Source organism: Pangasianodon hypophthalmus, chromosome 14 (assembly GCF_027358585.1).
Source record: "Pangasianodon hypophthalmus isolate fPanHyp1 chromosome 14, fPanHyp1.pri, whole genome shotgun sequence".
In the NCBI taxonomy this organism is placed as follows: Eukaryota; Metazoa; Chordata; class Actinopteri; order Siluriformes; family Pangasiidae; genus Pangasianodon; species Pangasianodon hypophthalmus.
Window position 1 is genome coordinate 19085635 of NC_069723.1, and position 15791 is coordinate 19101425.

General features: G+C 38.5%; 1 protein-coding gene across 2 annotated transcripts in view; it reads left to right on the top strand.

The window, feature by feature from the left end:
* Positions 1 to 13516, top strand: part of st14 (ST14 transmembrane serine protease matriptase) — a 58914-nt gene extending 45398 nt beyond the window's left edge. For both annotated transcript variants that reach the window (XM_026934954.3, XM_026934955.3), the window contains exons 13-19: positions 987 to 1094; positions 3909 to 4022; positions 5865 to 5984; positions 6426 to 6606; positions 8035 to 8306; positions 8531 to 8667; positions 12232 to 13516. In XM_026934954.3, coding sequence (XP_026790755.2) covers positions 987 to 1094; positions 3909 to 4022; positions 5865 to 5984; positions 6426 to 6606; positions 8035 to 8306; positions 8531 to 8667; positions 12232 to 12393 — 1094 coding nt within the window. In that variant the 3' untranslated portion in view covers positions 12394 to 13516. The remainder of the gene's footprint in view (positions 1 to 986; positions 1095 to 3908; positions 4023 to 5864; positions 5985 to 6425; positions 6607 to 8034; positions 8307 to 8530; positions 8668 to 12231) is intronic.
* Positions 13517 to 15791: the final 2275 nt, after the last annotated feature.

Here is a 15791-nt window from a genome sequence, read left to right on the forward strand (position 1 = left end):
AGACCTGTTGACGTTTTTGAATTTTTGCAGTCTGTGCAGTTTGGGAGTAACAACCTTCTCTATTTCTCCCAATTAAAAAGGCAGATGAGCCAAGCAACAAATGAATCTGGAATGATTAACAATTATGCAGATGTTTTGAACTCTCTGATATTACTTGACACACTGGAAGCCCCACCCCTTTCCCCATCTCAATTTAGTAACGTTTTGACCAATTTTGATGTTCCCACTAGAAGAACGTATGGACACTGCACCCTTGTATCTCTCATGCTAAAGGGAGAATGCTCGACAAGCTGACATTGGAAAAGTACAGTGTAGTTAACTATATATCAGGTAGTTATTTTTATTACAGGTGCCACCGAACATTTTCAGTCAAAAATGGCACCTTCTATTTTCAGCAGAAAGAGGGGAAAAAAAAACAGCCTAAAGCGAAGTGTTCAAACTCCATTTTCTGGTAGTCAGCAGCACAGATGTGTTAAACAGTTCTGCAGTGATAAATGTGGGCCATGTGGACTTTAGACAACCGTAGAAGGATTATATTAAAAATGTACTTTGTTTTTAGTGTTTTCACTTGAAAGTTACAGCTCAAAGGCTTTATTTAAAATCTTGTTCAGTAAACGGAATTATGAGGTTGCTATCTCCAAGAAGGATACAGGCAAAACAAAATAATAATTTGTCCAAAATGAGAAACTAAAAGAAAGCTGTCATTAAACTGCCATCCACCTGGAACAGACATAAACATAGACATAACCTTCTGAATGGGTATCTCAGTATTTTTTGTCTATACTAAAGACATTGTGTGTGTTGTAGTTTAGGATATATAATAGAAGTAAGATACTGTATTTTAGCACATTGGTAGTGCAAACATTTCAACAATCAGGTCTCTAGGTTGAGAAATAGTGACCTTGTTTATTTCACAGTAACATGTTCACTGTATATGTCTTTATATATTAAGAGTCTGAGGTTATATGTGTGTCCTTTCCCCCCAGAATGTGAGGAAGACCACTTTGTATGTGACAATGGCATGTGTAAACCTCGGTACTGGGTGTGTGACCAAGTGAACGACTGCGGAGACAACAGTGATGAACGAGACTGCAGTGAGTATTTGTTTCACCTTAAAGCACAAAATATTTAAATACTGTTTTATCCCATATTTAATTTCCTTTCTGGACATGATGGAAATATTTTCCTGCAACTAGTATGCCCATTATTTACCTTGATAACTGTCTTGCAATCCTCTGACTAAGTTTTGGATCCTTGGATGACTAAGTTATATTGAGCCCTTCCCTATAGCCCATCTTCCACACATTCCTGAGGTAGCAGTTTTAACTCTGCTAACTGGTGTACACTATTTCGTCCATTAAAAAAACATGGGAGATGCAAACGTTTGCACTCGGTTGGTATTAAGAGGCCAGGTTCGCATTGTGTGATATGAACTAGGGGTGGAACAGTAAGACTTAAAAACCATGAGCAACCTTTTATTGCTGGTTTGGGTACATAACAGTATCAAAGTGAATAATTGGACCTCAAGAACCAGAATTATGAAATTGCCTTCTCTGAGATGGAGCCATTCAAGATTCCAAAAAATCCGTGACCTCTGAGGATAGCTGTCTGTATCCTGACTTCCTAGGAAGCCTCATCTAAATAAAATGCAGAAGGAATGAGTCCACTTACAATATGCCTTTTGTTAATGTCTATAGTATATGATCGATATATACACCGATCAGCCATAACATTAAAAGCACTGACAGGTGAAGTGAATAACATTGATTATCTCGTTACAGTGGCACCTGTCAAGGGGTGGGATGTATTAGGCAGCAAGTGAACAGTCAGTTCTTGAAGTTGATATGTTGGAAGTAGGAAAAATGGGCAAGCGTAAGAATCAGAGTGTCTTTGACAAGGGCCAAATTTTGATGGCTAGACGACTGGGTGAGAGCATCTCCAAAATGGCAGGTCTTCTGGGGTGTTCCCAGTATGCAGTGGTTAGTACCTACCAAAAGTGGTCCAAGGAAGGACAACCAGTGAACTTGTGACAGGGTCATGGGTGCCCAAGGCTCATTGATGCACATGGGGAGTGAAGGCTAACCCGTCTGGTCCGATCCCACAGAAGAGCTACTGTAGCACAAATTGCTGAAAAAGTTATTGCTGGTTATGGGTTATGAGAGAAAGGTGTCGGAGCACACAGTGCATCACAGCTTGCTGCGTATGGGGCTGCGTAGCTGCAGACCTGTCAGAGTGCCCATGCTGACCCCTATCCACCGCTGAAAGAGCATACAATGGGCACGAATTCCCCAGATCTCAATCTGATTGATTGAGTCTGATCTATGGAGGTCCCACCTCGCAACTTACAGGATTTAAAGGATCTGCTGCTAACGTTTTGGTGCCAGACACCACAGCACACCATGCCTGGACAAGTCAGAGCTGTTTTGATGGCACAAGGACCTACACAATATTAGGAAGTGGTTTTACTGTTATGGCTGATTGGTATATATATATATTTGGGGTCATAAGTTTACCTACGCCTTGCAGAATCTCCAAAATGTTAATAATTAAAAAAAAAAAAAAAAAAAAAGAGGGTTCATAAAAATTGCATTTTGTTTTTTATTTAGTACTGCCCTGAATAAGCTATTTCACATAACAGATGTTTACATATAGTCCACAAGACAAAATTATAACTGAATTTACACAAATGAACCATACGCTTGATTCATAATACTGTGTGTTGTTACCTGGATGATCAACAACTATTTTTATGTTTTTTGATAGTTGTGCATATGGCTCTTGTTTGTCCTGAGCAGTTAAACTGCCCACTGTTCTTCAGAAAAATCCTCCAGGTCCTGCACATTCTTTGCTTTTCCAGCATTTTCTGCATATTTGACCCCTTTCCAACAGTGACTATGAGATATTGAGATCCATCTTTTCATGCTGTAGACAGTTGAGGGACTCAAACACAACTATTATAAAAGGTGCAAACATTCACTGATGCTCAAGAAGGCAACACGATACAGAGCCGGGGGTGTAAACATTTGCACAGGATGATCGGTGTTAATTGTTATTATTTTGTTGAAAGATCTTATTTTTTCATTTAGTACTGCTCTTCAGAAGCTATATAAGATATTTACATGTTACACTGCTGAAACAATTTACACTGATCATCCTGAGCAAAAGTTTACACCCCCTTATACTTAATGTATTGTGTTGCCTTGTTGAGCATCAGTGAATGTTTGCAGGACTGGGACCTTCCAGGACCTGGAAGATTTTTTTGAAGGACATTAGGAGCTTAACTGCTCAGGACAAACAAGGGACTCATGAACAACTATCACAAAACATAAAAACAGTCATCGATCATCCAGGTAACAACACACATTATTAAGAATCAAGCATATGAAAACTTTTGAACTGGTTCATTTGTGTAAATTCAGTTATAATTTTGTCTTGTGGACTATACGTAAACATCTTTATGTGAAATAGCTTATTCAGGGCAGTACTAAATAAAAACAAAATGCAATTTTTATGATCCCTCTTATTTTTAAAATTATTAACATTTTGCAGATTCTGCAAGGCGTATGTAAACTTATGACCACAACTGAGTTTATACACATACACATACTGATCAGCTATAACATTAAAACCACTGACAGGTGAAGTCGGTTTCCTCTCACTGTCTAACAGGTAGGGTATGCTGAACTGGCCCTAGGTGCAAATAAGTGTGTGAATGTGTGTGTGTGTGCATGGTGCTCTGTGATGGACTGGCATTCCATCCAAGGCAAATTCTCCCACCGTATGCCTAGTGTTACTGAGATAAGCTCTGGATCCATGGTAGTTACCAATGATCAATGATTGAATGTTGACAATCTATCTCTCTCTCTCTCTCTCTCTCTCTCTTTCGCTCGCTCGCTCTCATCCTGTAGCCTGTGGGAAGAATCAATTCCGTTGTGGAGATGGCACTTGTTTGCCTCAGACTGTAATGTGTAATGGGAAGAAAGACTGTGCAGATGGCAGTGATGAGGCCTCCTGTAAAGAGTGTAAGTGAACTTCCAGACATCCATCTGTCTCTTTAACATCATTGCAATACTTTTTGATGCTAAAACATGACTCTCCAAATATTCATTTAGATGCATTCAGAGTGTTCAGAACACATTTTGTATAAAACAGCGTTTTAAATGATTTTTCTGATGACAGGACAGACATTAAGGTATGAAGACTTAATGCGAGCATCCGTTTTCGATGCCCTGACGTACTCATGGATACGTGCAATCAGAAGAATAAATCTAACATGTCACTCCAAAATCTCCCAAAGATATCCATTTGGGATGAGATGTGACTGTGAAGGCCATATCCTATTCACCCGCACTAAACCATGCCAACACTGGACAGCAAAACAAGCCAGCAAAATTCCCCCACAGCATAACAGAGCCACTATTTTGTGTGTGAATTTTTTAGCCATTTTGGGTGGAAGAAAGTTTTTGATATATCTTCATTTTGGGGAATATGCTTACTTTTCATCTATTGGCTGCTATTTAATTTAAAGCACAAACAGGAAGCACTAGTGGCCAGATGGCTGTATGTTGCTCATTTCAGAATGATCTCATGAGCTATTTCTTCTGGTAGGCGTAGACCTGCTGCCAGTTTGAAGTTCCACTGAATACTGACTCAGCTATGTACAGCACAAACAGACAGGTGGCAAAAGTTTGTGGCTTGCTTGCTGTTTACTGAACTGAATTGTCGCCATCCTTCAGCTCGTGTCTCTCTTGCACGCTTGTTTAGTTTATGTGCATAATTTAAAGCTGATAAGTTGCCTCGCCCTCTATTGATCAGTAGTTCTGATTGATAACGTATCCCTGGCTATGCTGTATGAGAGAAGCATCCAGCCTCCAGCTCTCTGTTTAAACCCACACTTTATTTTAACAGGTGGCCTGTGGGACAGATGTGGCACTTTACGGTGTTTTAAGTTGCTTATATCTGATGGATAATTAGCACAGGGTGACTAAAATCTCCATCAGCAGACAGTAAATTAAAGACAGTAAAGACAGTAAATGTCACTTCTGCTTTGACTATTACAACTGAATTAAAAAGTATTAAAACAGTGAGTTAAAAAGTATTAAAATGAGATATTTTAATCACTGCTCTGTTTTTCCTTGGTTCTGTTAGGTAAACTTTAATAGTACCTGACTAGGCTATTTATAGGACAAAATAAATATTTCAAGGCATTTTCTGAAAGAAGGGAGAACTCAAGATTTTTGGAAAGGAAGGAAAAGCAGAAAGGAAGGAATGAATAAAGGAAGGAAAGGCAAAAAAGAATGAAGCAAGTAGAGGCAGGAAGGAAAAGCAGAGAGCAAGGAAGGAAAGGCAGAAAGGAAGGAAGAAAAGGCAGAAATGAAGGAAGGGCAGAAAGGAAAGGGAAAGGAAGGAAGGAGAAGGAAGGAAGGAAGGAAGGAAAAGGCAGAAAGGAAGGAAGGCGTGAAGGAAGGAAGGAAATACGGAAAAAAGAAAAAAGAGCGAAGGAAGGAAATAGGGGAAAAAGAGTGAAGGAAGGAAATAGGGAAAAAAGAGTGAAGGAAGGAAGGAAATAGGGAAAAAAGAAAAAAGAGCGAAGGAAGGAAGGAAATAGGAAAAAAAGAAAAAAGAGCGAAGGATGGAAGGAAATAGGGAAAAAAAGAGCGAAGGATGGAAGGAAATAGGGAAAAAAAGAGCGAAGGATGGAAGGAAAGAAAGGAGGAAAGAAGGAATGATAAGGAAGGAAGATAAGATAAAAAGGAAGGCAGAAGATAAGGACAAGCAAAAAGGAAAGGAAGGAATTGCAATATCCTGGCACTAGACTTTAGTTTCTTCCTCTACATTTATCCTCACATCTCTTTCTCTTCCAGCTGCAGGAATGTGCACAGATTTCACCTTCACCTGTGGAAATGGCCAGTGTGTGAACAAACTCAACGCCGAGTGTGATAAAGTCAGCGACTGCTCGGATGGTTCTGATGAGCAGGGCTGTAGTGAGTCACTGTCCATCTCGGCTTCCCTGTTAGCCTGAGCATCACTTTTTAATGATGTTTTCTGCTCTAATACACACACTGACCTCAGCAAGAGATCATTAATGAGCTGATGATTTGATTCAGGTGCATTAGTGCGTTTTAGACATATTAGTGATATTAGTGTTATAAATACTTGTTCTAGAGATTTTGACAACAGTGGCATATTTGTCACATCTGACATGACTACATTACTTTATTCTGGTAGCTAATTAACATTCTTTTTTTTTGTAAACAAGCCAGCTAGTTGTGCTAGCTAATTAGCAAGTCCTTGTTCATAGTTTCAAGGAAATAGAGCTACAACAACAACAACAGTACTGAATCAGTGGGGCAAGTATGAGCTCATTATTTTATTTACTCGAACCCCAGTTAATTTTGTCCTAAATATTATGTTTTTTTTTTCAGACTGTGGGGAGCGACCATACAAACACAACCGGATTGTCGGGGGGCAGAATGCCGATGTGGGTGAATGGCCATGGCAGATCAGCCTACACTACCAGACCAGTGGGCACGTCTGTGGTGCCTCCATCATCTCCAACAAATGGCTGCTCAGTGCCGCTCATTGCTTTATGACTGGAGACCCTCTGTAAGTACAACCAACAGAAAAATCTATATTAGTCAAATTTCCACATACCCCAAAGACAGTCAGTTAATCAAAACATGTGGCATCTTATATAGTGGAAGTCTATGTCAGTAAAGAAGAAAAAAATCTTTTGTGCTTGAGCACAAAACCTTAATTTTCATACCTTAACTCTACTGTAAGGTATACCACACTTGGGTGCATCCTGTTACAGGAAAGTAATCAACGATGTAATGCTCAAAATTCCTCATACCACCCCAAGATTAATTTTCCAATAACAGCACAGTTCCTTTTTTTATTCATTAAAGAATGACACATTGCACTTTTTATCCATTTATAGTTATGTTTAACATGGTTTAATGTCTGCAAAACAGTTTTCTGTTAGAACTGAACGTTAAAACAGCAATCAGTTAAAAACTCTTTCCCTCTCTTGTAGTTATAAGATAGTAATAAGACAAATAATCCAACTTACAGAGAAGCTGCAGAATGTAACATCTTCTATCCTTTTGTGCATCTTTCCTGTGGAGGAAGACTTTACCGTTATAGTTTTACTGTTACAAAGTGCTGACACTGGAGACTCCTTCCAAAAAATGTTAAATAAATGTCTCCTCACAGCAATCATCACCATATCAGTAGTTATAGGTTTTTCTTTGTTAAATAACAGTGCATTTTTTTCTGTTAATTATCAGGCTTAGGCTATGTGGTGTCCAGTTTACAAGTCCGTGTGAGTAAGCTGTGAATGAGCATGATATGTGGATTATTAGGTACTTTATTGCAAAGTAGGTAGTTAGCGCTGTCTTGTAATGATATATATTGACAGGTTTGAACATACTGTTTCGAATCATCCGATACTGAAATCATCCTGAAGCTTGTAATTCAGAAGACTCACCAGCAGGTGGAGCACTAAAGCTGTTTTTCCCAAGGCCTTCAGACTTCCTTCACTATTATTCACCTGCTCCCAGTGCTACTTTTCAGCTCATTACCATGCAGTGTCACAAGAGTTTTAGAGCAGAGAAAAACAGACATGTGCGATGTAAGGGGACTCGAAAACCAGGATGGGGAAAACAATGCGCTAAAGTGTGACAGTGTGAAGCGGTGTGCTAAAGTGTGAAATGCACTAAAGTGTTTCACTTTGTTCCTGCATGGGCCTTGGAGAAAGAAAATGCCATGCTACAGTCTCCTGAAAAAAAGGTCTCAAGGGATTTTAGCAGGAAATGTTTAAAATTAGCTCAAGAAAACATGTAGATTTGGATTTAGAAGGGTTCTTAGATATTAAAGATATTAAAGACATTAAATATCCAAAATCAAAGAAGTTAAAAATCAAATATACTAAAATATCAAAAATCAAAAACCATTTCAGTTCAATTTCACTTTCTTTTTTTTTCCTATTTAACAATTGTCTTTAAGGCTAACCTCTCCACTCTCTATCCATAGCTACCGTGAGCCATCGAGCTGGACGACATACAGCGGTATGAACGATCAGGAAAAGGAGGAAAGAGGTGTGCAGATGCGAGAGGTGAAGACCATCATCACGCATGCAGACTACAACCAGATGACATTCGATAACGACATTGCAGTACTGGAACTGAAGGAGCCACTGGTGTTCTCCAGCACTGTTAATCCAGTGTGTCTTCCCTCCAGCTCGCATGTGTTCCCACCTGGGATGCCCTGCTGGGTAACAGGCTGGGGGGCACTCAGGGAGGGAGGTGAGTAATGAGATGATCAAGGAAGGAAGGGATTGAGTGAAGGGTGGTGCTCAGTGAAGGAAGTGAGTAAGTAAAGGTGGTCAGGGAGTAAGGTGAGTAAAGGAAGGTGCTCAGGCAGTTGATGAGTGAAGGGAGTTGATCAGTGAAGGAGGTGAGAGAGGGGAGGTCAAAGATCAAATCTCTGTGTGTGTGTGTGTGTGTGTGTGTGTGTGTGTTCGTTCTAGGACGGACTGCATCGGTTCTGCAGAAAGCAGAGGTGAAAATCATTAATGACACAGTGTGTGATTTAGTAACGGAGGGTCAGGTGACCTCACGCATGTTGTGCAGTGGCTTCCTTGCTGGAGGTGTGGACGCTTGTCAGGTATACACACACACACACACACACACACACAAAACACTGCTATGCATATACTCTACATATACATACATTTTTCTTCTTTTTCTCACTTCTCTTCACTTAAGCTTTATTGGCATGACCATATTTAGTTCACAATATTCAAAGAATCATTGAAATGCCAAGAACCGTTATTAAAGTTTATAAAAAACCTTCTTCTCTGCTGCACTGCTGGCACAGTCTCTTCTCTTCCCCTCTTTTTCTCTCATTATCTCTGTAACTAAACACATATCTTTTAGCTATTTTTTCCTTTCTTTCTCCCTCTGTGTTAAAGTAAATGGACATATCTATAAATTTGAATGATTGTACATGGACATTTCTGCTATACACTGCCTGATGTGGCGTTTAAAAATTACTTTTATCAGGACGTTCTTGAAATTGAGACATAATTGAGTAAGACTTCGTTATTTAAATCCAGCTAGAATGAAGGCAGGAAAATGCATTATGAAATTGTGTGAGAAAGTTATAGAGGTGCCTAGCTCTCTATCTGAGCTTTTGGGCATTAAGTGCATCTTAATAAAAGATCAGTGATAAATTAAAATGTATGAAAAAGTAACTGAAATCAGACCCCAGTTTGATATGATCTGATTTAGAGCTGTTTTCACTGAATGCACTGTGATAAAGTAAGTGTTTTAAAAAGATGTCAGTAAAGGCCACGCCTCCATCACTGTGACTGACACTCAGAGAGACTACGCCTCCATTGCTGAGATTGACAGACTCAGAAACCACATCTCCTCCACTGTGACTGACAGACAGATTCTGACAGATAGACAGATGCCACCACTGTGATTGATAGGCACATAGGCCACACCTCCTCCATTGTGACTGATAGAAACATAAGACAAGCATCCTTCAGTGGAACTGATAGACACAGAAGCTACGCCTTCTCGACTGTGACTGACAGACACAGAAGCTGCACCTCCTCCACTGTGACTGACAAACAGAGAAGCCATGGCCCTTTCCTCTGTGATTAATGAACTTAGATGCCACGCCTTCTCCACTGTACTTAAAGATGCAGAAGCCACACCTTCTCCACTGTGACTGACAAACACAGAAGTCACACCTTTCTGCTCAGAGTAGCTAAGCCCCTTCCATTGCGACTGACAAACACAGAATCCATGGAACCTCCATTGCGACTGACGAACACAGAAACCACGCCACCTTCACTACGACTGACAAACCCAGAAGACCACAGCTCCTTCACTGTGACTGATGAACACAGAAGCCACGCCTCCACTGTACATTATCAGCATTATCCTGGCTTTTAGGCAAGCAGCTAATCAGTTGTTTCTTTGGAAGCCCTCAAATGTAAATATGACCTGGACTTTGTACCTCTGTCTCCTGCAGTGTGTGTGTATGTGTGTGTGCGTGTGTGTGTGTATGCGTGTTCGCACTGATGCTGCAGGAGTATAATTGTTGTCCTCTGCACCCTGATATGAAAATCGGCCCGATTTCCATAATTTTTTCTCTGCTCTGTTGTTATTCATCTTTTCTTCCTCATACTCATCTGCTCTGTCCACCCCTAATCTCCTTATTTTACTCGGCTTCCCTCAGACAGGCCCTTTCTGCCTTCCTCTGCCTCTTTCTGTCTTCCTCTATCTCCCCAGTCTCTCTCTTCCTCTAATTCACTCTCATGTGCTGGCTCGTCCTCTCACGTTCTCTCATTTCAGTTTCCAATCCAAACAGGGTTTATTGCCTGCGCTGTTTACGCAGTGATATTGGCAAAGTAATTAACAGCAAAATTGTATTACGCCTAAAACTAATCATTCCGGGGTAATGGCGACGAAATGAAATGGAACAATAAATAATACGGCTAAATTAGAAGTACGATATGATGGATGACAAGTGATCATCATAATAATAATTAAATTCTCTATCTGTGCCTCACCCACCTACAGCTCTTCTCACTCATTAGCATCTCTCTTTTGTCTTTTCTCTCATTTTCAGTTAATTTTTTTGTCTGTTTTTTCTCACGTTTCCTCTTTTGTTCATTTGTCTTTGTCCTTCTATGTTTTATTTCAGTTAAAGCAAAAAATGTCCCCCTTACCCCAACTTTACTTGATCAGCTAGTACACCTTTAGTTCTTTAATTATGCTCCGGATCTGAAAGGCTAAAGTAAAGCACTAACCTACTTACATAATATGTTTCACCATAATGTGTTTCCAAATATTTTTCCCATAAAGATCTGCCTCAAACCGCATCCATTGCTTCAGTGATTTCACACAGACAGGACACAATATGACTTAGCGTAATGTGTGACTTGCTGTAATAAACATAAACGAAAAAGTCACTGCTTGGCGGAATGCAGTAACCTTTCGAGGCGGCCATATTGGACCACTGGAATCAGATTTTCCTGTAGTGCAGACTGTCATTCCAATCAAGACAGTAAGATATAGAGTGGTGCAATAAAAGAGTTCATGGCCCGTTACTCTAGTTTACGTCATTCACCATTACCAGGAAATGACGCTGAATGAATTTTCTTATTATTCGTTATGGGACATTTATTGATTGATGATTAAAAAGTATGCAAGTACGATTATTTATCACTAACATCACTGACATGTTTTATTCCTCTTCTACCACAGCAGTGGGCCAGTGATTACAGTTTTTATTTATTACAGAATGAAACGTGGTGCTTTTATCCATTTATAGTTACATTTAATGCTGTGGAGTGTCCGTGAAATAAGTTAGTCCTTTTAAATACTTTAACATTTTTCTGTTAAATAACAAAATGTTTTTAAAAATGAATGTATTTTTATTCTTAGATCATGTGGAAGTTGTTCCCATAGAAACAATGATGTAATAAAACAAGGGGAATTAATTTAAACCTATTGTGAGAGCTGCTGTTATAGAAGAAGAAATGCTTTATTAAAAAGACATTCTGAAGCAAGTATTTGAAAATGTAGGGATATCATTACAGACAAGGGTTTGGATGATGTAGACTTCCAGCAAGTCTTTGTAACTCTAGCACAAAACTGAAGAAGCAGCTACACTTAAGGTCAATAGAAAATTTTATACTTATTTGCCAAACTGTTCCTTTAACACAGTCTCCTTCTCCTTTTTCTCCTTTCTCTCTTTTATCTCTTAAATTAATATTGTTTTTATCTCCTTTTCCAGTTTCTTTCTTCATTTCAGCTTTTTCTCTGCCTCATTTTTCTTTTCCTTCTTCTGGCTCTCTCTTCTTGCATATTAATTTTCTAATCTACTTCCTCACTTTTCCTCTATTAATCTTTTTCCCCATATACTTGTTTACTGCTCTTTCTCTTTCTCATCCCTTTATCTATTCTTTCTTTTATCTTATCTATTAATATTTATCCATATACTTTGTTTTTGCTCTCACTTCCTTCTGTCTTCTATTAATCTTTCCAGTCTCCTTTTTTATTTATCTTTTTCCACCTGTATTTTTTTTTGTTACACATTATCTAGTGTTCTTGACTTTCTTCTCTTATATTATTTCATTTTCTTGTTAATTATAATATATATCTCAACTGCTCTCGTGTGTGTGTGTGTGTGTGTGTGTGTGTTGTGCAGGGTGACTCAGGCGGTCCTCTGGTTTGTCTCTCCGAGGCTAATATTTGGTTCCAGTGTGGGATAGTGAGTTGGGGAGAAGGCTGCGCACGCCGCAATAAACCTGGCGTTTACACACGACTCACAAAGTTCCGTCAGTGGATACGTCAACACACTCAAGTGTAGCAACATGATGAACTCCAGGACGACAAGATGCCCAGTGTGTCTGCATAAGTGTATGATTGAGCGTGTGTGTATTTGTGTGTATGTGTGAAGATCTCAAATATTTGCCAGATGATCCTTATGGACACTTCTATTTTTTTATACTGCTGAGCCTAAAGCTTGATCTAGCACTGAAGACAAATCTAGTTCTCAGGTCTAAATATCATGAGGAATTTTTAAAAATAGAACTTTAATTAAGTACTTAAATTACTTAAATAACTTTAATTTAAGTAATTAAAAATGATAATAATGTACTAAATAATAGTGGACGCCAATGGTTTTCTGTTGATTAGACTGAAAACCTTTGTGGTTTCTGTAAAACAATTTATTATTGACATTGTATGATATTCTAAAATTTTTATAAGCATGTGGGCGTTTTTTTTCTTGCATTGTATCACTGTGTTTCCTTCAACTGGATTTCTGACCTTCTGGCATCAAGACTGTTACATCTGAGCAGAATTCAAAGATACAGCCTTTACATCCTGCCCAGAATCAGTTTGGAATTTATAAATGTGTTTTTGAACTCCTTTTCTATCACTGGGGACAAAAAGCTTCTGTGCAATATAGACATTTCTACAGCTCTCCTGTAAAATTGGCCCCCTTTTTTTTTTTTTTTTTTTTTTTTTTTTTTTTTTTTTTAACCAATTTAAAACTGTTCACTCTCAGGATGCTCGGCTAGTAGAATGCAGGATTAGACAAAATGGGCCATTTCCTTCATCCTTTTGCCCAAACACTCAAGGCCAGGTTGGGTCATCTGGCTCTCCGCATGCTAACGGCCTGACTAGCTCAGCCGGAGGTGTTCTCTAAGCAAAGCGAACGTACGATTGAATCTGCATCTCTCACTGCATGAGGATCGAGCGTGCTTCACAAGACTTCCCTACACTGTTTAACATCTTGGAAATGTTTTTTTATAATGGTTATATTTTGGAACAACATAGTACTACTGTTCATATTTGCAGCTCTTTTGCATTTTCAGTTGTGGTGATTGATGGACATTTTCACTGTAGGCTATTATGACTCTTATTATGTGCTGTGCTGGTTTTTTATGTCGGCTTGTAAGTGTTATATAAAGTTTATCTGTCCAATATCAGTCCAGTAGTTTTATATCTAATGAATATTACAAGACTTTTAAAATTCCTGAATCTACTAACCAACCTTATTGTTATAATACTAGCTGTTGAGACGCCATAATATATAATTTTATTCACTGTTTAATTTTTTTAATGGTAAGAAAGTATAAATGAAACCATAGTCTTTCCACTTTATTTGTTTTAAATCACTATTACTAATAATAATATAATACAATTATGATATTATGCTTCCCATGTCGATTCACACTACCCAGTGCTTGTAATCTGTCGTTCATGCAGAAATTTTCACCTGGAGGCATCACCGACAATTTTATTCTTTAATTAATATGATTCATGTTAAATGTCCAGCAAGGTTTGAATAAAAAAAATCCAAGTAAGAGGTAAAACACTTGAGGGAGTGCTGTTATTGGAAAATGATCAATGATGTCAATGATGAAGTGTGATGCACGCCTACGTGAAGTGGAGTTACTGTTACCATCCAAATGCTGATTATTTTCCCATAACAGCACATCCTGAAGTGTGCTTATTCCTCTCATACCACAGCTATTTCCCAAAGATTGAAACTTTCAGTTAATTACATTGTTCTCTCTCCATCCTGAAGACTTTCTATTGTTGGAAAACATAGTTATAAAGCTCTGACACTGGAGACTCCTTCCAGAATTTCGAAATCAACATATTCTTATAGAAATTCACCATTTCAACAATTTCAACAATTAATCATGTATTTTTAAATTTACATTAATGTAGATTTGGAGCATCCACCATGTAGGTCCTTGTGAATGAGTTGTTGCTATAGAAACAAAAATGTAATAACCTTGCCTTGCAGCTGGCGCTACTGTCAGAGCTGCAGTTATAGAAAATTAATCAACACCTACTGACCAATCAGATTTGAGAATTCAGCAGCACTGTGATATAAGACCGAAATATGATGCTGGTCAGACTAATCTGAGAAATGTCTGAGTGGAAGAGGCCTAATATTCTAATTATACACTTGCTTGACATCCCTCTCTCTCTGAGACTGTCAGAGTGCTGAACTAAACCCGACAGCATATTCTAGGAAAATAAGGATCAGGAAAAGAATTATGACATCCTGGTTAGCTTTCAACTTGTAAGTTAGCTTTCCTTTACGAGGTTACTCAGATCATTCCTGTGATTGCTGACTGAAGCTTATGCAAGCTTTGAACCAGATTAGCCCCACCCACTTTTCATGTGACACACAAATCTTGGCTAACATTAACCAAATTAAAAAGCAATCACTGAATTAGGTTCCCAGACCACTGATCACAAAAAATAATCACATCATGCTCACTTGCTATTGTTAATGAAGTAATATTCACTGTCAAATAAATCAGGATTTCAGTCTGATGACTTTCAGGCTCTTTCAGTTTGAGTTTAATTACAAAAGAATACACGAACCCTGGTTTTACCTCGCTCATTTTCTTTTGGAATCATTATCTTTTTAGGCCTGGCGTAATGTTAATAGTGTAGCTATTTTGGATTTCCTTATCACTCAATACAATCATACACCATCAATACACTGTCTAACACCTCGTACAAAAAAAATAGATGGCATCCAGAATAGTGGAGCTCGTTCCCTTTCAGTTTGTACTCACTGCTGAATTATTCTTCTGCTGTCGCAAATTGTCCAATTCGTCAGGCTGTCAGGATATTTCTTTGTTTTGCTGTGTAGAGAAGCCTTTTAAATATTACTGTTCTACAAATATTTCATGGAGATCTGTCTTGCTCAGAAGTCATCTCTGAATGATGAAAATGTATTGAAATTAGATCTGATAAAGTATTTTTCCCCTGTTGAAACAAATCTCTGCTTCTGTCTGGTTCAGAGCGTTGGAGAAGATATCATCAGACTTCATGTTATTTAGTAGCAAATATTCTGTCTTGAAAAACAAATGTGGAATCGGTGGTTAAAGGAAAGCATGATGCATGCGGTGGTAACTCAGGTAGGTTCTGCATTATTGACCAAAAGTTCTGCTTAATAATGAGAGCCACAGTTGTTTTTTTTTTTGTTTTTTTCGGTCCATTATCTATTCAGCTTGGATTGTATTTTTCCTCAGGTGCACCAAAAGTTCCTTTGGATAGAACTACAAGTGAATAAATATAAATGTAAAAAAAAAAAATCCACCTTAGTCTGACCAGCTATAAAACTGGTAGACCATCTTTGCCAGCTGGTTTGTGTTGGTAGAAAGGAAACAGCTTCTGAATTACTGCTACTAATGCTACATTGTAGGTATGTTATCCTTAAGGATATCATCA